The following is a 24185-nucleotide window of genomic DNA, read 5'->3' as shown; positions in this document are numbered from 1 at the left end:
TCCCCAAGCTTCAACTCTTCCAAGTTAAAAACATAAGCAAAGGAAATATACACAGTTCCTCTTCAAGCTTCTGGGGGTTCCCTACCCCAAGCTTTAACTCCTTTAGCATCAAAAACCAATAAGTATTCAACTTTGTCAGGCCTCTCAGGGTTCCCTTACCCAACCTTAGGCCCCTCATCTCCAAGCTTAAATTCCTCGAGTATCACAAGATAATAGGTATTCTACTTTGTTAGGACCCTCAGGGTTACCTTACCCCAGCCTAGGCCCCTTTTAGTTTTAAACACAAGTTCATCTTGTCAGGATGTACCTTTCTCTCATATACAGTTATTTCACATATAATCCATTGAGGGGTAGCATCAGAGACTTTTGAAAATGCCAGGTTCTTTGCACCTCCTAAGCGCAACCACTCTGATCTTTAGCCCCTCTCTTTATTCCTCGCTGTTCCTTTTTTAACCTTCCACCTTCAGGTGTTTCCTGCACCCCTTCTTGTTCTCATTTGTTTTCTTTGCTTCTTTCTCATGCACACTTGCATCTTCCTCGCTTTCTCGTGCATTCTTGCACCTTCTTAATGTCTTTACTTACCATCTGCATCTTTTCCTCACCTATATTTTGCGCTGCCTTTCTCATATTTCCTTTCCCACCCTTTGCCACTTTTCAAGCTTTCTCTTTATTCTTTCCCTTTTCCGCCCTTTGCCACTTTTCAAGCTTTCTCTTTATTCTTTCCCTTTTCCACCCTTTGCCACTTTTCAAGCTTTCTCTTTATTCTTTCCCTTTTCCACCCTTTGCCACTTTTCAAGCTCTTTATTCTTTCCCTTGTCCACCCGTTGCCACTTTTCAAGCTTTCTCTTTATTCTTTCCCTTTTCTATCCTTTGCCACTTTTCAAGCTTTCTCTTTATTCTTTCCCACCCTTTGCCTCTTTTCAAGCTTTCTCTTTATTCTTTCCCTTTTCCACCATTTGCCACTTTTCAAGCTCTTTATTCTTTCCCTTTTCCACCCTTTGCCACTTTAAGCTTTCTCTTTATTCTTTCCCTTTTCCACCCTTTGCCACTTTTCAAGCTTTCTCTTTATTCTTTCCCTTTTCCACTCCATGCCGCTTTACAAGCTTTCACTCATTTTTCTGCTCCATGCCGCTTTACCAACTGTGTGTTTTACCCGCTCCACTCCAATAAACTGCACGCTCCTGATATATATATATATATATATATATATATATATATATATATATATATATTTCTCTCTCTCTCTCTAGACCGCGTCACATTGACGAGCGGTCCCTCTGGGTACACAAGGTTGAGGTCAGGGTCTCACAACCTGCCCCTCAGAACACCCTTGGGACAGACACAAGTCCAAGATCAAGCACTTTTCCAACCGCCAACAGCAGTATGCAGGGTGCCTCGCTCCAGCTCTTTGGAGACAAGGCTCTCTAGCCACGCTGCAGCCCCTTTCAAACACCAGGCCAGCACCTCAGCATGCTGTTCTCCTACAGGCTTCAGGTCCTGCTGCTCTGTGCTCCTTGACCTTTCTGGTCCAGACAACATCCCCAGCTCACCCATTCTTTGGAAAAAGACCACACCTTTTATAGTTGTGAAAACAGTCAAGTGGAGTCAGGTGCAAGTGATAATTAGTAAATGCCTGACTCTGCCCGAATATCAATGGAACAGTTTGAGCTCTTTCTAAAGCCGGTTTCCCCTACAATCCATGTTGTTCCTATGGGAAATCTTCACTACTCCCGTTTGCCTCTTCCTCGTCCAGCATTGGTCGGAAACGGGGAGGGGGAAATGGACTGGGATTGAAAATGCCTTGTGAAAGTGGAGGGAGAGGGATATGAAGTGTAATGGTTTGGAGATTAGGTGGAGTTCCTGTTACTTTTTTGGGGAGTTGACATTGAATATAGGAAAATGCAGATTATGAAAACAGGGATCTTGATGGTATTCTCTGTAACTCACCACCCTCTCGTATCCTGCCGCCTTTCTCCTGCATTTGAACTTCCACGTGGTAGCTGTCTTGTCATGCTGTTTGCTGTACTCGCCATCTCCTTCCTGTGCTCTCTGGCTCCACCTTTTATACCTATTGGGAAGGGAAAGGGTCGTCGGGTGTGTGCGATTCTGATAAATTGCCTGACACTGCCTGACCCTTGTATTGGGACATGTCAGGGGAAACGGCTCGAGTATTAGTCAGTTGTCTTTTGTGTTGTGCGAAAGAGTCAGAAAGGGGGGTGAGAGGGTTGTGGTTTAGAATGTCCTAAGTGAGAGGATGGGCAAAAGGTGATAAAAGGAAGGGTGATACCATGTCTCACCCGTTGCCGTCCCACTCCCACCCAGGTGACCCCCCCCCTCATTGGTCCACCCCCAGGAACCGCAACCAATAGCAATGACCATGTCTTGGGCACCTGGATGAACGATCCTCGAGGTTTAAGCAGGGAGACACCTTCAGGTTTCTCACAAGAGTGACAATTTGCGGGGACAGCCTCAATGTGGTGGCACCCGAGAACAGTGACAAGACCATAACCCAAGAGGATGAGGGTCTGACTGCTCAGAAGAAGCGGCAATGGGAGTGGTTCACAGTGAAGCGAGCAAACAGAAGATCCCGGGCCCCGAGACGCTGGGAAAAACTGGCGGACAAGCCACATATAGTGGTGTGATGGAGGGGGGCAGGGGCAGCACACCGGGGAGTGACACGTTGGGCCGATGAACGGATTTGTAATGAGGGTGGGCCAGGATAGGCGAGTTGGGATAGTAGGCCAGACTGGAATCTTAGGGCGAGAGTTAGTCTTCCCTCTCTGCAGTTTGGTTAGAGCCAGGTAGTTTACCGCTACATGGTTGGGGTTTCCCCCGAAGATGTCTCTAGGACCCATGAACCGGTCTGTGCTGTTGCAAGAAGGGGGCAAGAGTGAGCAGCTGGGCACGCGAGTCGAAGTGGGCAGGGGAGTCAGGCAAGACAGATAGGGGAACAAAGAACCGCAAACAGGTCACACACACTTATGAGGTGAACGCTTTGTGGACAAAGGGGGACTCCAAAGGAGGGTAGAGCTAAGGGACCGAAAGAGGGGGATGCAAATTGTAAGGGAAGGGACTAATCATGGGCTTTAAGATCACCACTTATAATATCAGAGGGTCAAAATTCGTCGGTAAAGGGATACAAGCTGTTCTTTTTTTGAGGCATGTGAAACCAGATTTTCTCGCTTTCCAGCAAACCCATGTATGCAAGAAGGATAAATCGCGAATTCGATTGCAGGGATACCCTCCGATCTTTCAGGCGAATGCGAAAAAAAAGCAGGGGTTCTGCTAGCATTTAAAAATAATCCTGATATGGTAGTTATGAACTCTGTGGAGGATAAGGAAGGCAGATACCGCTTTAAATTTTGCATTAAAGCAGATGCATTTACTGTAGCGACAGTGTATGCACCTAATTCCGGACAGGATGGATTCCTTAAGGATACCCTGTTGGCTCTTGAAAATATAGCGGAGGGGCACATCATACTAACAGGTGATCTAAATATTGCTTGGGACCCAGAAATAGATAGAAGTAGAGTGGGATATATGCCCCAAGGCACACTGTTCCGGCGACTTAAGAGACGTTTTTGGCGATTGGGGCTAGTAGACATCAGTCGCTCATGCAGGGGTAAGGAAGAGAGTTCTATTTGCATGTACACAGAACGCGGATACAGTCTTGTCATCGGTTATGGAGGAAAGGATTCAGAACTATTTTATGGGTATATGGTGGTATGCCTTTAAGGTGGTAATAGGGGGTGTGGGGGGTTAATCGCTCTTAAGGCCTTGAGGAAAGAGCAGAGTAGGAAGTTGGTGGAGGATTTAGAGACAACTTAAGGATATCATGCCAAAGATGGGCAACTATCCAACGAGGGACACAATGTAAAGTTATAGGGCGATTTGCTGACAACTCAAATTATTGAGGCCCAGAAAGGTGGAGAGGAGCCTACTTCGAGCTAAACACAGGGGAATAGAGCAGGGAAGCTACTAGCGTGACAATTGAGACAAAAGGGAGCTGTCCAAACTATCTTAAGAACTTGGGAGGGGTAAGGGGAGGATGTGGTAGACACAGATGGAATTCTAGGGTGCTTTGAACGCTTCTATGGGGCTTTATACTCATCTGACAAGCCTCAGTGTGAGTCACAGACCACTTATCTGGAAGCTGTAACTCCCCCGAAACTGACGAAGCAGGATAGAGAAGAATTGGAAGAGGATATTACAGAGGAGGAAGTTAGAGCAGCTATTGGGAAACTCCCCTTGCATAAGGCTCTGGGTCCCAACGGCTTCATGGCCACTTTCTATAAGAAGTATCGCAAAGCCCTTCTCCCCCACTTAACGCGAATATACAATTTTGTTTGAAAGAACTGGGGACATTACAGTCTCGATGAATCAGGCCAAACTGTGGTATTTATAAAACTGGGCAAAGAGCTGATGCAGTGCGGGTCATATCGCCCAATAGCGCTAATTAATATTGACGCTAAAATATATACTAAGATCTTGGCTTCTAGAATGGAAGATAGACTCCCGACACTTAATGGCGCCTTGGATGCTGAAAAGGCATTTGACCGGGTGGAGTGATCATTTCTTTTTCAGATTATGACACGTATGGGGTTCAGGGAGCGCTACCTTCGGAGGATACAGGGCAATTATCAAACCCCCATTTTGCACATATCCATTAATGGATAAGCTCTCCGGCCCCAACCGCATGGAGAGGGGGACCAAGCAGGGGTGTCCATTGTTCCCCCTGCTACATGCAATCTTTCTGGAACTCCTTCTGCAACGTTTACGAGAAGCACAGAGTGTGAAAAGTATTCAGTTTGGGGGTCACAAGCATAAAATAATGGCATTGGCAGATGACATGCTGGTTGCTCTCTCGGACCCGGGGGTATCCCTTAGGATGATCGTCTTGGAGCTAGCATTGTTTGGTGATGTGTTGGTTCTAAAAATAAATTCACATAAATCAGAGATATTAAATAATACACTGCCGAAGGAACGGTAGGGGAGATAAGGGGGTGTACTCAGTTCCAGTGGGTGGATGAGAGTATGAAATATTTAGGGATTCATATTACAAATTCAATGACAACCCTATATGATGCAAACTATCCCCAGTTACTTAGCACTCTCAAGGCAGACCTGCGATGATGGGGGGGGAGGGGGGGGGGGGTGGCTTCGATTAAAATGGTGCCTCTCACTTTTTCTTTACTACTTTCAGGCCCTGTTGGTATCCTTACCAGGGACATTTTTTAAGTCACTCATTCAGCTTTTATCTGCGTTTATATGGCATAATAAACTACCATGGGTGGATTTACAAGCTTTAATGGTCCCAAGGAACAAGGGGGGGATTGGCCGTTACAGATTTCAGACACTACTATTGGGCGGCCCAACTGAGGGTACTGAAATACTGGCTATCGGGTAATGAAGTAAACTTTGGGTTTCCTTCGATAGAGCGGTGGTAGGGGCTCCCTTGCATGAATTGCGGATCACTGCATTAGTGTGAGAGGTGTGGGATGATGTGGTAAAACATGGGCATATCTCAACGATTCCAGGCCCATTCACGCCACTATTCGGGGAAACCCCAGTTCACGCCAGGGATGGAGGCGAGAGCCTTTGGTAAATGGAAAAAGGCGGGATGGCTAAGGCTTAAGGACTTGATGCATGGCTAGGAAGTTAAAACATTTGAGCAATGTAAACAGTCCTTTTCTCTTACGGAAGGGGATAGGCTCGGCTATTACAGTTACAGTACTGGGTAATACACCCCTCGAATAGAGTTGAAAAATACATCACGTCTCACTCAGGGGATACACATCTTGTCTCCTCCTTTTATACACTAATATCTGAAGGGGACATCTGGGAGAAGAGGACATATATGGACAAGTGGGAGAGAACCCTGGACGACAAATATCGGAGGATGAATGGGAAGTTCTATGGGGTAATATCCCGAAACTCACTGGGTCTATTCAGTTGAGGGAAATATGGTATAAAACTCATCAAATGGCACTATACCCCTCAGAGGCTTAATTGTATGTACTGTAATAGAGGCATGGTATCACAAGTATGACACTGACACAAGACATACAATTTGTAAAACCTTTATTCAATTTTCGGATTTGGAAAAACTCCTGCTTTGCCCTATAGCTATGATGGGAGAGTCAATGTGGCCGAGTCATCTCTCCTTCCCACGTTGGACAGCATGGAGTAAGGCGATGCCCGTAAACCGGACGACACACTCTGGCTCAGGACTGCAAAACAAAGGCAGTTCAGAACGTGGATCGAGGCCCGCCTGGCCTTCGACGATAAAGCCACTAATTTCAGCTTTCAAAAGTTCACGTAGGTTTCCCTCAGTTGGGCTCAGACCTCATAATCGCAAAACTCGCAGGAGTTTCCTTCCCCAAGCTTAATTCACATTTGTTAGAGGTTCCCTTCCCCTAACTTATCACACTTTTGGTCTGTCTCAGTCGGGTCCAGTCCTTTCACAGATGTCGAAGACATTCAAATGTGTGAGGCTTTTACTATAGACCTCCGCAGGACCACTTCGACTTTCTCTTCAGCTCACTCTTGCCCCAGTGTCTCTTGGTCTGGGTAGTTCAGTATCATAAGCATACACGTTCAACATTCACCTTCCGCTTTTGCTGGGGTTAATCTTGACCATTACGTATTTTAGAGTTAATTCACTTTGTTGCTTTTTAACAAAACATTTCACCTTTTGCAGAGTCTTTCGAGTGGGCTACTTCCTTTCGCTGGACGACTCCGCTACTCAGCATCACTGGCTTGATAGTTATCAGTCATTTAAAGTTCACCACAGATCTGCCTTCCTTCACGTCTCATCCACACGCGTGTAGCCTTCAATTGTGAAATATACTTTTCAATCTTTCCTTAACACACTGGCTTTTCATGTCGCTCGCCAACTCACTGGCTGTGTGCATTTCTTTCTTGTTTTTGCGGTTTAAACGCAGGTCAACACCACAGGCTTGGACTTGCCTCCCCAACTCTGCTATTCACCCGGGAGGGTCGCTGGCACCCTTGAAACACAAAAACAATGCAGTCTTGTCTGGGATTTGGCCTTCTCTGCATATCTTTCACGGCTCTTCAGAGGCAAAGACCTCCTGCAGGGATCTGCTGGGTTTCTTTACCCTTTGCTCTCGTCCTACCGTCGGTCACTCGCACCAGTAGGTTTGCCTTGGCCCCAGAAGTTCTGCTCCTTCTCATGTTCCAAAGTGTCTCTATGTTCCGCATTTTATCGTGTGGGGCAAGCTAATGGGTGTCAGATGTATGTACTTAAAGTCAACTGCCTGACTTTGCCTGACCCGATTAAGGCTTAGCCTCTTTACGCTCAGTCACCCTCTTCCTCAGGCCAGTGTTGATGTAGAAAAGGAGGGGAGTTGGGACGTTGGAGAATCCTATAAAATAGGATGGGTCATGGTTACAGGAAGGGGGGGGAACCACATCGCACCATCGGTTGCCTCACCCCCCCACTCCACGAAGACCCCCTCACCCAGGTGATCCTCTCGCTCTGGTTAGCCAACCCCCACGGTCTGGATCCAAAGGCAATGGCCGTTCCCTGGCCACCTGAGAGTTGCCCGGGGACTAGTAGGTGAGATACCCTTTGGTTTCTTACAGTACACAGAGACTACCCCGGACTGCTGGAGAGGGTGCAGGGGGCGGGAGGACTGGGCACATATATGGTGGTCTTGCCCGGCTTTGAAACCATTTTGGGGACAAGTGTGTACAACAGTGAAGGAAGTGGTGGGGGTTGATTCACCCATGGGGTGGGGGGAATAGGGGAATATCTTTTGGGCCTTTGGACAAAGGAAAATGCGCCACAAGGGAGAGCACATTTTAAAGGCATGTGTGGTTCTGACACTGGCAGCACTATTAGTGTTTGCCCGGAATTGGAAGAAAAATACTTCCCCCTACCTTTCATGAGTGGCTAAATAAGATCTGGCATATATGGTCTATGGAGTGGGTTACCTATAATACACAAGGGGATCACCAGAAGTTCAGTGAAGATTGGGGCTCTCTGTTAAGATATTTAAGAGATGATTACCAAATTCAATTGTGTCCGCAGAACATACAGATTTTGGGACATTAGCTGAAGCCTGTAAGCAACTAATGATATGAATGACCTAATTGTAGGACATGTACATCGAAAAGTAAGCAGCTTGGGGAAATGGGGGGTGGGGAGGAAATGGAGGGAAAGAGAGGGCGGGGGGGGGGGGGGGGAGTAGATATATGTAACAAAATACCAATAAATACATTTTTTTTTTTAAAACAGTGCGAATGCATCATAAAGCCACTTAACAGGTTGCAGGTGTGGATTCACAATTGGGCTTGCTTGACCATAGTTAATGGGGCATGCATGAGTTTCAAAGCACTCTACACGCATCTTCTTCGTCCCAGTAGCAGAGTGGTGAAATTACGTTCTAGTGTTCATTACTCTTAGTCGCCTCTTCCTTGTCCCAGTACTTTAAGAGGTTAAATGTGGGGAAATGAGGGGAGAGGTTCTGCAGTAGCCTATAAAGGCCGGGGGAGGGTTAGGTTGGCCGTCAAAGGGGATACCACGTCTTGCCTGTGGGCACCCCACCCCCAATTCCCAAGGACCCTCCACCCAGGTGATCCTCCCTCGCTTCTCCATCCCCAGGGTCGGGATCCAAAAGCGATGGCCTTTCCCTGGCCACCTGAGAAAAGTACCCCCAGGTTTCACACAACAGGCAAAAAATACAGATAAAACAAATCCTACAGGGAAAAGATGAAAGACCTATGGGACAGTGTTCAAGAATCCTGTTCCTTGTGGACAATAAAATAACTAGATCAGACAACCACTGCAGTGCATGATGACTGCTCACTGGATGCTGCCATTTAAAGGGGTTCTTATTCTCTCTACTATTGTATATTTTCTTTTTAGTACCAGTTATTGCAAAATAAAACTAATTCATTTTTTCTTTTTAAAATCGGGACTGCAATCTACAAAACGGTCTTCAAATGAATTAAAAAAAATAGCAGGCATTATTACATGCGGCCCTCCAAAAGCATGCTTCTTCCCCTAGAAATGAAACTCTGAACAATCTATAACAAAGATTGCATTATAGAGAAATGCTGCTGCATTGTGTATGGTAGAAGTAGAAGTGTAAGAGACTACACACCTTAGGCCCAGAATGGTTGTTAAGCCAAACATTTGATCACATTTTGAGCTGTGCAAGTTATGTTGAGCAAAAGGCGATTCTTGACACACTCCAGGGTATAGCAATACATGTCAACTACTCCTGTAGTATGGAGAGAAATACAATACTCGATCATAGTATATAAATACCTTGAGAACTGGTGCCTTTTCATCACATATCAGTACCCTGATATCTGGATTTCTCAAATCTGTACAGTAGATTTTTCTGTCTCTGCCTCCAGAATAAACATGAGTGAATGCTTCATTGACTTGCAAAGCCCATACGCCTTCATCATGAACGCGGTATGTTGCTATGCACCTCTGTTGGCCAAGGGACCATAAGCGGATTGTTCCATCCGAGCTACCTGAAAGACACTAAACAAGGCAAAAAGAAAGTTAATGGCTTCACACTTCATGCCCCTCTTTCAACATAGGGATTGCAACAATTTTCTTTTTGGGGCTACATTACTCACACATTAGCTTATTAACAGTTTAATAGCTGCCATATTGTAAAAGGGGCACTGCATCGCTTTACAATTTTAAAAGAAAAAATGTAAAAGATATAAGAGGGAAGACAAATGAAACAAAAAGTGGCAGGGACACCGTATGGCAAAAATCATTTTGAAGACAACATTTCCTCTCATACATGAATGCTGCCAACACATCATTGACATGTATGCCATGTTAGCAGATTATTTTATTCCCATTTAGCAGATCGTTGCCCATCTTCCATTATGCCCACTTGGAACATCCTGGTCAGTTTACACTATGCCCTGAGCACATTATGGCAGGCATCCATGTGCTCTGGTAACTCTTTGGGCCGGGAAGATCGCTCAGGGGCAACACGTTTGTCTTGGAAGCAAGACAACTCATAGCAACACAGGTTTGAATCCCAGGCTCACGCTTAGAACTTGGTCCCTGATATTAAGCGCGTAAAAAAAAAAAAAACAATTATAATGATTAACTCTTCATTTGCAAGTCTACCACTAGCTTTTACCGTCTCCTTTTGGAATGCAAGGAGAACGCTGCTCACTATGGTGGCTCTAGGGCCTGGACGAGTGTTAGGAAGCGGGGGCGATCGTCCCAGGGCCCCAACAGGTTCCGAATGCCGCAGGGGCCCAACAATGTGTTGTAGATGCATGGGGACGCTTTAGAGGGGCTAGGGGTGCCAATAGAAGCAAGTGTAGATTGCACTAGAAAATGGAACGTCATCCTAGTATACAGAAGCCATCTTGGAATTGAGACCTGGTGCTGCGCTGCAGCCATGGCACTAGTCCTAGGCGCGAAACATAGAAATAGGCTTGTGAATGTAGAAGATGGTTGCAGCTTGAGCAGCAGTGGGAAAGGTCAAATTCACAGGGATTCATAAAATGCTCAAGTCTCATACTAACAGCACATGTAACTCAGAAAGAATGCGCCCTACAAGGCCATGAGCTCCCTGTGAGCAGTTGTCCCACGAGAAGGAGGGCACAGGCCTCTGACCTCCCCCAGCCAAAACCCTAAGTTATAGTGCTGTAAGGAACTCATGGTGGCAATTTTAAGACAGACACAAATAATCACAGTTCAAAGGTGCTTGTTGAACGTTATCAGGGTGTGAAAAACGCCTATCTAACCCTAAATCTACGATGGAAGCAAGCTACGACCATCAAACAATAATGACAGTCCTAGTGGAGTCTAGTCAAATAAAAAGGGCCTATACTAAAAAAAAAAACGATGGCCACTATGTTTCAAAAGACTGAGGGATAATTCACAAGAAAGGAAAGAAGTGTTCAGGATGGTATAGCTGGAGTATCATGCCGCATCCACCGACTCGCTCGTGACGAACGTTACTAAACAAGAATAGAGACAGTGCCTTGGAAATTCCACAGAGTGAAGCAAGAGTGTTCACTATATTTACTTTTTGGCACTCAAGTATAGCTTTCTACAAAAACCTAATGAAATCTACCCAACGGGAAACCAAACCAACAATAAATATGTAGATACTTTCCCTCCTGGAGAACTGTCTGATATATTCCAAAGACAGTGAAACACGTATCGAGGATCCAAATCATTTTGTCAACCAATTCAACTACAACAATATTTTTGAAGAAACTACAAGCAATAATTAAAAAACTGTTCAACACTGAGTTCCTCTCTTTATTTTGGAATTTTACAAAAAAAATCACAAGTCAAGGGCGCAAATATTGGTTTCTGAACTTTCTTTTTACCAAAGAAATATCACCAATTGTTATGTTTGCCTGATCAGTCTCAGACAAAGAAACCAACGTGCAGCCCCACAACCTTACAAATAACTATATGCCACTCGCCAAGGAGTTGCTAAGAAGGCTGAGAAGGACTGTAAAGCCCTTATTATATTCTCTCTATAGCTGGAGTATATCTGGAGTCTCCCCTCCCCACATTTCTAGCACGGGACAAGGCAGGACTCTCGAGCAGAGCACACTCCTGGGCCTCTCCAGCATGAGCTCACAGTTTGTTTCCAAAATATCAGGGCCTTCTGTGGTCAAGTTTCTTTAACACAAAGTCGCTTGCCTCAGAGGATCGGATGTGCCATAAAAAACAAAAGTTCTGTTCAGTAATTTTCACAGGTGATTTTTCTACACTCTCGTACCCACTCAACTAGGCTCTGATCCTTCTTGCAATGTTGGCTTCCCTCAATCGGGTTCACTACAGCCTTTCATTCAACGTAACATCCAAGAGTCTCAATATCTTTTTATAACAATGACTCACTGTGGACATCCCTCAGTCGGGTTCCCGCTTGTCATCACAATGTTCACAGGTGTATCACTGTTCACCCTAATTCGCAGGCATCCCTCAGGCGGGTTCACTTTTGCCAATATCATAGTTCACTTTGCTTTATCACAATACAGAATTTATTTCTCTTAGCTTTTCCCTTGGCATCCTTCCGTCGGGTTCACATAGCCAATAGCCATTCTAACAGTTCATGATTTGCTCATCTCATCAGAAAGCAGAGTTCCCTTCCCTTAGTTTTTTTTCAGCATCCATGTGTCGGGTTCACACTTGCCACAGTTCACAGGACAGTCCTTTTAGACCCCCTAGGTTCTTCACTTTACCCAAGTCCGGGTCTCACCCCCCAGTCCGGCTTTCCTTATAGCCCCCAGCTAGGCTTCACACAGTTCTATTAATACATAAGGTTCCCCTGCGTCGGGCTCAAGCCTTTCTCAGTGGCTCTTACGCCTTGGCTTCCCTCTGTCGGGCTCGAGGTGCTTGGCCTTCCACGGTTTGTTGCGTCAGAGACTTTCAAGTGGGCGAGGACTTTTACGGGAACCTCAGCCTGACCTCTATTCCGCTATCATTCCTTTTGTACGCTTCCATCAGCCGGGCTCGAGCTTTACTGGTTTTCATATTCGCCCCAATGCATCTTGGGATTTGTAGTTGCTTAATATTTTTTCAGGGTTTCCCTTTCTCACACTCGAGTACCCCTTCTGCTTAGCTCCCCCGATCCAGCCAACCACATGCTTACCAGGTTTTTCTCTTAATCTGCCATGCGACTTACTCAGCTAGCGTGGTGCTGGTGGGTAGCTCACTCAGGGAGAAGGGGAGTTCTCGAAGTTGGTCAGGGTCTCACCCCCGGCCGCTCCTGCACCTGGACTTCCTTTCACATGTCCAGGAGAAGCAAGCTTTGCCGAAAACACGACAAGCAGGATGCAGTCTGCCTTCTTTAGCCCTAGTGAGGTAAGGCTCTTTAGCCATCCGTGCCCTCTTGTGACTGTCTTTTTTTAATATAATGGGGCTCTAGCCCCATACAGGTACTGGCTCAGCACCTCACCTTTTCTCCTCCTCTGGGCACTCTCCACTGCTTCCTCTGCTCCCTCCTGATCCTTGGTGTGCTTGGGTTTGTGGTAGGGATCCTCGGCCGGAGTCAGAATTGCAGCCTTCCTCCTCTGCTCCCAAGAGCAACTCAGCAGCTTCCCTTTATACACCTGTGTGATGTTAATGGGTAGCAGGTGTGTGATTAGGGTTGGGTCTGCCTGATCCTGCCTAACTTGTATTGGGTTATTTATATAGCACGCTCTTTGCCCATTTGTATGGCCTCAATGCGCTTTGTGATTGGAACTCCCTCAGTGACCGCAGTCGATGTGGTGGAGGTTCGAAGGGTTTAGTTTAAGAGATACGTGTGCATTTCGTCTGCATAGGACTTAGGTGGCTGGCTAGGCTCCACTAAGCAGCCCAAGGTTAGGCACGTGGATGGCCGCTGTTGGTGGTTAGGGATAGAGTGCTATTGTTGAAGATTCAATGTGTGCCCAGCTATACCGAATTATCTTTTCGTTGGTAGTTGCTGTATGCTAGTGGCAGAGGTGTTGAGGTACACTTCAGGTGTTTCAGTGTGGACGGTTATGTGCCCTGCTAGACCGGATTGGCCTAGCCATAGCTGCATTCTACGGTGCATGGATGATTGGCCGTGCCTGCTGCTTGTGTCCACAGACATGTAGGGTATACGTACTGTATGCTTTAATGTAGTTCGGGTGCAGCATCCTTTGTCTGGTGTGTTCGTCTGGTCTCTTTATTCGTGGTCTCTCTGGAGTGATGGTCTGAGCAGTCAGGGCAAGTCAGGTTTATTGTGGTGTGCCTCAGCGAATGCTGCTGGCTTTCCTGGTGTATTTTTTGGGTAGGGTGTTGTGCATGAGGCAGTAGTTTGTCAAGATGAGCCAATGTCAATGTTATCCGTGCTGTGGTTGGGGGAGGAGTAAGGTTTATTGCAGTGAGCCAGAGCGAATGCTGCTGGCTGCCTTGCAGTAATTATCGGGTAGGAGTGTTGTGCATAGGGCGACGGTTTGTCTAGGTGAGCCACTGCGAATGCTGCCGGCATCTGTGCTGTAGTTGTTGTATAGGAATGTTGGGTTCAGCATTGTAGTTTAGGGAGGGAGAGGAGTTCAGGAGGATGTTGGGAAGAGCCAGGTTTTTAGGGCCTTTCTGAATTTCAGGTGACTTTCCGTGTTGCGAATGCATACGGGTAGGAAGTTCCAGAAAGTCAGCGCTTGGACGGAGAATGTGGATCTGCCCACCCTGGAGGAGTTGTAAGGTGGGATCACTAGGCAATATGCTGTGTGAGATCTGAGATTCCTTGAGGGCTGGTAGGGCAGGATTTTGTTTTGGAGGAATTCCTGTCAGGTTCTCACATTTTGTACCTCACTTTGACAAGGTTCTTAGGAGAATAGGGTATGTCAAATACCATTCCAGGAAAGTTAGAAAGGGAAGGTGGTTGAAATATTAAATAAATTCCGTTTAGTGAATAGAGCATTTCTTTTAGTTTGTTCTATTTCCCCTTAACTAACTTTCAATTAGAAAGATGAAATGCCCCCAAGCCAAGATGGTGGAACATTTTCACAACAGTGATTGGTTCAGTTCACAGCATGCAGCATTGTGATGTCATTAGAATGTTAATAACAATTCTCAACTGCCTTTCATTAAAGTATGCATCAGAGTAGGTCATATATTAGTTAGCTCCAGTAAAAATAATTTAAAGATTCCATTTTAAAGGAGAGTTATATCCTTTTAAGAGTTCTAAAAATATAGTAGTAATATTAGTTAAGTAACAGGAGAAGAAGTCATCAGAAGAAGAATTCCAGTGAGATTCAGTTGCTGAGCCAGAGAAGAGTCTAGTTCCAAGAACATTGATAAGCTAAGTGGACTTCTGAATTTTTAAGTGAAGATTCAAATAATTTTGAAATGTTAATTATTCAAAGACTTTAAATTGAGCATTTCGTTTTTTTGGAACAATAGAATCCTAATATTATTTATTAAGAAATGGGCAAGGAATCTTTAATGAACAATATATAAAGAAGGTTCAGCAATTCATTTTGTGTACATTTTATCTTTTCTTTAATACTAATAAGGCGCGCGGTTCGTATCGTCGTGTTTTAAACTTTTAACCTTAAATCTAATATATATTTAACTAACTTCAGGTTCGTTTTGTTTCCGAGCCTGCGCCGCGTATTTCATTGGATTTGCAAGCGCGGTTTAGAGGAAAGGACCTAACGACGTTGCGGCCATTTTGGATTTTCAATGTTTACCTCATTTTTTATTCGTTGCTCGTGACGGAATAGAAAACGATTTTAGGACAGCGTTAGCAGCCTGATTACGCAGCGTTTTTGTGAGCAATTGTTTTACTCCTTGATTAAGAAAGAATTCAGAAGAAATACATATGTAGCAAGAGACATTATTGAAAAGCACTCCGTATGTGAAATTGGAGTATAAAAAGTTTACAGCAGAATATTTTACAAAGATTCTTCAGAATACAAAAGGTAATCACCTACACATTTATAGAGTATATGATTCCTAGAGCATACGGCAAAAGGTATAATAGACAATAGTAACAACAATATTTTTGGGGTATATTTTATTTTAAAGAAAAAGATTACCAGATACTAAAGAGATCAAGAGAGCAGAAAGACAAATAGAAGAGATATCGCTAGAGTATCTACAGTTAACATAAATCTTTCAGAAGCAGCCTATTGGCAAATCAAGCTTAGGCAACAGGTAAATGTAAATGGAGAAAATATATTATAGAGAGTAGTCAGTAGTGATCAGAAGATTGATTCATTAAAAGTTGTATTTCCTTTTCAGGAACATCCCATCTGAGTCAAAACTTTCCGAGAAGACGGTCTGAAGTACCTGCAGTGGGAGTTCTTGTCTTTTGTTGTTTTCTCCATTCCCCTTTCCCCTTGGGTTTGCCTGGCCAATAGTTTTAAAGAAGCAGGATTGTTGAGCAGGCAGGCTTAGGGGGCTAGGTGGGCCAGCTTCACTCCTGCAGGATCCCACTACTTCAGTTTTCTGACAATTCCGGACCTGTGTTGCGGATGGCACGGTCGGTTATACACATGGCTTTGAAGGTAGTGCGTTGACCAATCGGGAGCCAATGGAGGATTTTTAGTGTAGGGCTGCCGTTTTCTCTGGGGTGTAGGTTAAGGAGTAGGTGTGCTGCCTCGTTGTGTATTCTTTGAAGTTTCCTTAGCTAAAATGCTGGAGTGCCTAGATAGCGGAAGTTTGTGTACTCTAGGCGGACAGGATCATGGAGTTGATGGCCGAGAAGCAGTGTGTATAGGTGAGGTAAGGGAAAATACTCCTAAGAATCCGTAGGTGGAAGAAACAGGTTTCAGATACAGAGGTGGTGTGTTGGGTAAGGGAATAGGTCTGTGTGCAATGTGCATCCAAGGTTTTCTTACTACTTTTGAAGTTGCCCGTGCTGGTCCTAGGGATTGAGGCCATGGGATTGGTTGGGGAAGGAGGGCTGTTTTCCCACAGACTAGGATTTCAGTTTTCCCATGGTTGAGGATGAGGTGGTTGGTCGTCATCCAGTGGTCAATATCCGAGAGGAATGACAACAGGTCTGGACTGCCGGAGCCTTGAGATTTTAAGGAGGATCTGGGTGTCGTCTGCGTAGTTGTTAACAAGTAAGATTGTATGAGCGAATGATTGTGGGCAGGGGTTTTAGGCAGAAGTTGAAGATTAGGGGAGATCGTGATGCTCCTTGTTGGACACCTTTTGTTACTGGTTGTGAGGTGGATGTGAACTGGTCGAGGTGCAAGATTTGTGAGCGGTTAGTGAAGAAAGAGGAGATCCAGGAAAGGGCTATGTTTCTGATTCCTAGCGTTTGTAGCATGTCTAGTAGGATAGTGTGATCGATGGTATTGAAGGCTGCAGAGAGGTCCAGTAGGATGAGTACAGCGCAGCCTTCTGCGTCGGCTGTTCTTGTCGTCCCAGATGGAGACTAGGGAGGATTCTGTTCTCCAGAGTGGCCTGAAGCAAGACTGTGCAGGGTCTATGAGGTTGTTGGCTTCAGTGAAAAGGCCAAGCTGCTTGAACGCTGAGTGGTCCATGAGTTTGGCGATGAAGCGCGTGTTGGAGATTGGCCAGCAGTTCTGAGGGAGGAGTGGGTCGAGTGTTGGTTTTTTGAGCATGGGTTTGATGTAGGAGGTTTTTAGGGCTTCCGGGAAGGATCCTGATGTGAATGAGTGGTTGAGGATTGAGCGTGTGATACTACCTGCACAGGTAGAGGCTAGGATGTTTTTAAGGAGTGTGGGTTGGCAGGGGTCCTCAGGGTGGTTATCTGCTATGAACGATTGGAACTCCTAGTGTGAAATGGGAGAAAAGGAGTTGAAGATTTGTATGGGGGTGGGGAGTTTTGAAGGAGGTCAGTCTGTGGGCATGTGGGGGGGCATGTGTTCCAATTTAGAGAGGAGTGTCTGTCATTGGCGACGTAGAAATGCAGTGATAAGATGTGACATGGGGCTTGGGAGACTGGTGGGGGGTGGTTCGAGCAGGCCTGCAATTTGAATTCGGATATGATTCTATGTAGCTCATTGCTCGGGTTTCGAGCATTTAGGATTCTGTTCCCATAGAATGTTTTCTTGGATTTCCTGATTTCCAGTCTGTATGTTCTGGTTGTTCTTGTGTGGGCTGAGTGGTTTTGTTCTGGGCTGTGTGGTCGGTTCTCCAGGTCCGTCCCAGACAGTGCTTGAGGGTTTTTAGTGTGGTGGAGAACCACCTGGGTGTTGGTCCTGATCTCTGAGAAGGCCGTTTAGTTGGGATGAGGGGTGTGAGGGCGTTTGTAAGCCAGAAGGCAAAGGTTTTTTATCATTGGACGTCCTTCCTGGAGGCAAAGTATATTGAGAGAGTTGGGGAGTGTGTGTGCTAGATCTGGGGACACTACGGCTTTATTCCGTAGTGGAATGAAAGGGGAGGTGATTGGTGGTGGTCAGGTGTGTCCTTGACCGCCAGTCGGTGTGCTCAGTGGTATGGAGAAGAAAATGGATGAGTGATCAGTCCATGATAGGTTTTTTTGGGGGGGGGTTTGGGAGCGGGGTAGATATGTTTGTAATGCTGAAGATCCCATCAAGCATGTGGCCTCCCGTGTGAGTGGATGTGGAGATGTATTTTGTCAGGTTGAGTGATTCTAGGTCATCTGTGAGTGATCGGGACGTTAGAGGATGATTCGAACCATATGTTGAAATCCCCTGGGATGGTAAGTGTTGGATGTAGGATGAGGTTGGTGGCCAGTGCTTCACCTAGTGTAGCTGCAAAGTTTTTGTTGTAGCCGGGGGTCTGTAGATGAGTAGGAAGCTGTGCGAGGTGAATGGCGAGTTGCAGTTTTACCATGAGGGATTCACAGTCTGCGTTGTCGGTTGAAGTGTCCTTAATTATTAGTGAGAATTGGTGTCGTGTAGTATCGCAAGCCCTCCCCCGCCCTTCGCGATCTGTTCTGGACGGTAAAGTTGTAGCCAGGTGGGAAGGCCTTGTGCTCGAGGATATACGATATGGCATTTATAACGCACCTATACACAAGTGTTTCAAGGCACGACGAGGCGAGGGAGGGGGAACAGAGGGGGAACAGAGGGAGGACAGACAATGATCCTACTAGGCCAGGAGTCATTCGGATCGCTTAAGTGGACGGGGGTGGGAGGGGGGTAAACAGTGCAGTACATGGGAATAGATAATAATAGGTAAAAGTAACGGCCAGCAAGTGGCAAGTGGAAGTTAAGTGCAGACATCAGGTGTCAAGTGCTGGTAGGGGGACTGTAGGGATACAGAAACAGTCCCCAGTGTGGGGGTTGCCAGGCAGGCAGTGCAGGTGTGAGAGACAGGAGGGGGAGGGACCTGGGCCCGAGATCAGAGGGTGTCCAGGTAATCCCGTGCAGATCCGGTTGTGCTCGTAGTCGTCAGCAAACCAGGTCTCAGTGATGGAAAGGATGTCTTGGTTTTCTGCTGTGATGAGGTCAGAGACGTAGAATTTATTTTTGGTTACTGACCTGGCGTTGAGGAGTATGCAGGATAGTTGTTGGGGTTTCCTTGTAGTTGCTGGGCGGATAGGGTTGTGATTGTTTGGGGGGGGGCTGGTGTGAGGGGGCAGAGGGGAGGAGCTTGGACCGGGTTGGGTGGGGAGGTATGGGTCCTATAGTGTGGTGGTAGTGTTTGCGATGATGCTAGGAGGGGCATAAAGTGCCTTTGGTCTGGGCCTTTTATCGATTTTTGGGTAGTCCAAGGGGTGTGGGAGGGAGCGGGAAGGGCTGTGGAGCTTGGGATTTTGGCCAGAGTTGCCCTTGCTGCACTAAGGCTGGGGAAGCGCGAGTTGGAGGTGTTATGTTGTTTGGAAATGGTGTGGTCAGTTGGTGCGGGTGAGTGGTTGGTGGCAGGGTTGGTGTGTGATGGGCGTTTTATATTGCTCGCTGAGCAGTTCAGTATGTTCCTTGGGGGGGGGGGGTGATCTCTGTTCCCTCTCTCCATCTTGCCGTTCTTAATTGAGCGAAGCGGGATCTACGGTGGGAGGGAAGAGATAGTGGGTCCAGGTGGGGAGGGGGGGGTTGGTCTGGCAAGGAGGAGGGATAGGTGTGGTGCGCGGGTTGCAGTTTGATGAAGTGCAGGGATGGCGTGATGGGCTGTGTATTGGTGCTGGTTGAGTGTGGGTGTGGTTCGTCTCATCAGGCCTATTGGTGCGCCAGCAGGCTGCTCTGCTTTGACCAGTGTGTGGCATGGTGTCTCCAGTGGGAAGGAAACGCCAGATTATATGTCTGAGGAGAGGTGCACCTCCAACTGGGATCCAGCACTGTGTGTGTACTTACCCTGTCTATGGCACTGGTCAGGGCAGTCGGGTGGGTTTCACAGGAAGGCCTAGGTTCTACAGAGTGGTTTATAGAGGGACAGTGCCTTAAGAATTATGGGATCTCAGATAGTGGATCTAGAGGTCTAAGCCCCAGAGGATGGTAGGCAGTAATCAGGCCTTGCCTAGATTTGTGATTTCTATGCAGTTGGAGAAGGCCTAGGCTTCATATCATGGCCGACAGAGAACAATGCAGGGAGATGTTTCATAGGATGGCAGTTAAACACATTTGCAGTCGAGACACCTAGATAGTGGGAGCGAGGCCTCATTTTCACAGAATGGCAGATCCAACACATCTAGAGTTTGAAACTCCAAGATAGTAGGAGGGAGGCCTAGGTTTCAAATGGCAGATATAGATATTCCTGAATTTAAGTTCTCAGTAGTAGCATGGCTATTTGTAACTAAAATGGCGCCTACCTTGTCGGTTGATGCTGGTTGACGGCAGCGCAGTCTTCGTCTAGCTCTTGTGGATACTGTCGGGGCTGCTTGTGCTGGTCGCAGGTACGTTTTAGTGGGGGGAGGTCACCCAGATGAGTCAGGGAATGGGGAGAGAGATAAGTTTCTGGGTGGTTTAGAGCTCTTGATTGCTAACTAAGGTAGTGGGTGCCTGTAACTGGTTTCCTTTTCCTTGAGCCAAACGTTAGGCAGTGTTTCGGTATTGTTGTCTGCTAAGGGTTTTACAAGAGAATGAGGGTTGGGGTTAGTGGACTGTGCGCTGCCCGTTCCCTTGGACACCAGACACAGTCTGGAGCCGCTGCTATATGAGCCGCCGTTTGCCTCAGGCCCTTACCCGCAGGGGCTGCAATGGGCAGAGTGCTGCCTTAGAACTATGATGTACATGGGGGTCATTGGCCAATCATGGGATGGGGGAGGGACAGGAGGCGGTAGCAGGGGAGGAAACACACAGTCAAGGGCCCGGTGTTGAGGGATGACCACGCAGGGCTGGGGGGCTCAAATTAAGTACGAGGAGCAGAAATGGGGACACCAGTGAAAGGCAACACCCTCACCTGCGCCTGGGAACAAAATGGTGCGGTGAGTGCCGTGGATGTTGCTACGAGCTTCTCGTGTAGATGCACACGGAGCTCTAGTCAATCACAGGAGGGGGGAGGGACAGGAGGCGGGAGCATGGGAGGAAACATGGGCAAGGGCCCAGTGTTGAGGGATGAGTGTGCAGAGCTGGGGGGGCTCAAATTAAGTACGAGGGGATTGGGGAAGTTTATTAAAGAATACTGAGCAAGCTCTGATAAAACACTGGCAAATGTGGCTGAACGGCTCACGAGTTTACTTGAGGTTTTTAAAAGATGTTTTGATACAGAATTGGTTTGATTGGTGCATTTGTCTTTTGTTGCGATTTTAATTTGTTTGTATGTATTATGGAATTGATGTATTCATTGTGCATTGTTTGTATTTTGTATATAGGAAGAGCGCGTGAGGCTCCGATGTCGGGAATGACCCGTCACACGAGAGGCCCCCGACTGAAGCCTGCCTGGATCGACATGTGCAGGACAGACGAGGCACCGGAGGCCAGTGAATATGCACAAAAACCTACGAATACTTGGAAAATAACATTTCCTGCAGGATTTCTGGTGCATGGAATTACAAAGGAAAAGGCCTCAAACATTAGCGCAGTAAAGTATGTCTGCTCCAGTGAACGCGGAAAAAAGGACTGAGCTGAGGCGCGGGAGGGCTGAGCCAGCGGAGTGCAAGCTCCTAGTACCACACCTTCGGCACCATTACATTTGAAGGGGGAAATGCTTCAAGTGAAAAAGGTTCCGTTCCTGTCCCGTGCAGCATGGAGGAAAGGGGACGGGACATAGAAGTAGGTAATTTATGAACTAACCACAATAAATAAAAAATCTAATAGACATGCGAATATAGGTCTTCCTCTACTAGATCCCTCCTACTCTGTCTGGGACAGTACCATTTGGTGCCTCTTTGGGCTGTATGCTTTCCCCCTTTCTCTTTTTTGGTAATCTATCACAGAATTCCATGAAGGATTCGAGATTTCCAATAAGGAATTTGAATTTCTCCTCTATCCAAGGGGTTTCATGTGGGGAGACTATGTGGGTCTAAGAGTATGTCTTCCTCATCTTCTATATCAGACCCTGTAGCCAGGGTACTACCTTTTTTCTGCATAGCAGGGGAGCATGCATTTCCCTTCCATGGGTTTACCTACCTTAATATCTGAATGGGTGGAAACTGGTTTGACATTGAAATTCAATTTAACACTATGTATTATACTTATTTGACCCGAAAGATGTATGTGCGACAAAGTAGCTACCCACTCCCTTGTTTCTCCGATTCCCTCACCAGCCCCATATGGGCCCTTCTTCCCGTTGAACAGCAAACAAGGGTCTTTCACTTCTCTACCAGATTGTTACCATTTTAGCAGAGGTAACGCTACAGTTAAGAGAAGTGGGTCTGTGACCCTTCCCATATGGTCCGTACGCACTTTGTGCATTTTCTGCTTTTAGCATAGTTTAAATCCTGTGTGTTTGCTCCTTGATGCTGCTTCCTTGTTTGTGTCTGTGCCCCCTCCGATCCTCCCATCGCCTGATAGGCCCTTGCTGGCCTTTAAGTCATCCTCCCACAGCAGCCTCCACTGTTAGGCAGAATCCTGTGCAATTCCCTTAGGGAACACTGCAAAAAGATTAAGACTACAGGAATAAGCAGTAAACCCAATTGGTAGCAGTCTGCACCACCCAGATTTACCTGGTAGCTGTGGCTGAGCAGTCAGACTTCTCTCAAGAAGAGTAGGGCAGTATATAGAGTATACACAATAGGGCCAAAAACACAGAAGAGCAAACAAACACTGACCAGAGCTGTGTATAAAAAGTATATACTTATTTATTTAAAACACACTTTAGGCAATATACTAGCACTCTAAATCAAAAGCAAGTTAAAACACAGTCAGGTAAAGTAAACGCACCTCCCTTGATAACTATTAGACGAGTCAGAGTTAAAACACCACGATTTGTTAAACGGATGTGAGCGCTTAACCTGATGGCATTCCAATAGTTCATTTAAAGGGAGAGAAAAAGGCAGAGCATAGAGCATAGAAATAAAACAGGTCCCAACACTTTTAGGAGTTCTCAGCAAGGGAATAAAGGCAGTTTATACTGTAGAGCCAAAGTTCATAGGCCAGGCTCACTTTAAATGGAGCAAAGTGAAATGTGCCCAGGATCACACGGTTTAAAATGCACTAAAGGTCTTTTCGGAATGTTCAAAAGAGGTTGGGGCGATTCAAGAAGGTAAAGTTAGAAGATCTGGGGCCAACCCAGTTGGAAAGCCAAGGATTTAAGGGTCACCTTGGGCAAACCGAAGAAAGGGAGGCCAGGCAGGACACAGTACCTTAAAGAGAGGAAGCTCCAGCGGTGGCAGTTCGTTGTTTCGTCCAGGGGAAGAAAGGATCTCGTCGAGGAGGAAACGTGGAGTCGGTGCACTGCACAGGGATGAAACCAGCCACGGAGTTCGTCGATAAAAGGTGTGTTCCTTTTATTCGCGGTCAAAGTGGTGAAGCTTGGCAATCCGGCCGCCGGGGCGCTTGGCACTGCGATTCGACCAAGAGACGTCTTTGGAAGGCGAAAGGGGTGAACTGGTTGGTCCCACCAGCTCAGAGGAAGAAGACTTGTAAAAGCAGAAGATCTTCTATTGTCGTCGGGAAAGTGGTGAGGTAGTTGCAGCAGGGCTTCACTGGTGGTGTAGTCGTTGCAGATGGCTCAGCTTCTTCCCTCTTCGGATTCTCAGGTCCTGTGGCGACTTCTGAAGTTCCAGTCCCAAAGGCCCTGCTTTTATGCAGAAAAACCCCCTCTCTGTGGAGAAGCCTGCCAAAAAGTGGAACAAAGGGCTCGACCTTGGTTAGAGTTATAGAGACGGACACGAGCGACATTTTAGAAAAGAGTTCTGGCAAAAAGACCCAACCGTTAATTTAATATTAAATAAATAAACCGGCGGTATCTTTAACATTGCACCAAATAGTGGTGCGTTTAAAATCAATGGGAAAATCCCATAGAGAATATTCCGGTGGAATATTTTGCGTGGTAACCACTGCCACCAGCCAGAAACTCGACAGTGCCCCCTTGAAAACAGACCCAGGGGCAATATAATTAACCCCTTCCAGTACTTCCACAATATGATGGTTTGTACTGGTTCTGTTCACAATTTAGGACTAGTAAAGTCAATGGTGACTTTACATGCCCTGGGAGACAGTAGTCAGTCGCAGGGTATGGAGTCTATGTTTGGGGGTCACTATGACACCCCTGTGTTACTGCACTGAGGGTGCTGTGTAACACACATAAAAAATAGATGATACCCTATGGAGTAAAAAGAAAACCCCATAGCCCATAAGCACACAAAGAGTCAAAGACATACCTCAAATCATGCCTAAGAGTGGGAGGAAAAGAGTCTCACTCTTAGCAAGAG

At 46.4% G+C, this 24185-nt stretch overlaps 1 protein-coding gene across 1 annotated transcript in view; it reads right to left on the bottom strand.

Moving 5' to 3' along the window:
* Positions 1-24185, bottom strand: part of WDR48 (WD repeat domain 48) — a 1182842-nt gene that overhangs the window by 744773 nt on the left and 413884 nt on the right. The window contains exon 8 of the mRNA XM_069647743.1: positions 9299-9523. Within this exon, the coding sequence (XP_069503844.1) occupies positions 9299-9523 (225 nt within the window). The remainder of the gene's footprint in view (positions 1-9298; positions 9524-24185) is intronic.

Source organism: Ambystoma mexicanum, chromosome 2q (assembly GCF_040938575.1).
Source record: "Ambystoma mexicanum isolate Mex_15411 chromosome 2q, UKY_AmexF1_1, whole genome shotgun sequence".
In the NCBI taxonomy this organism is placed as follows: Eukaryota; Metazoa; Chordata; class Amphibia; order Caudata; family Ambystomatidae; genus Ambystoma; species Ambystoma mexicanum.
This window is presented reverse-complemented; position numbering and strand designations above follow the sequence as displayed.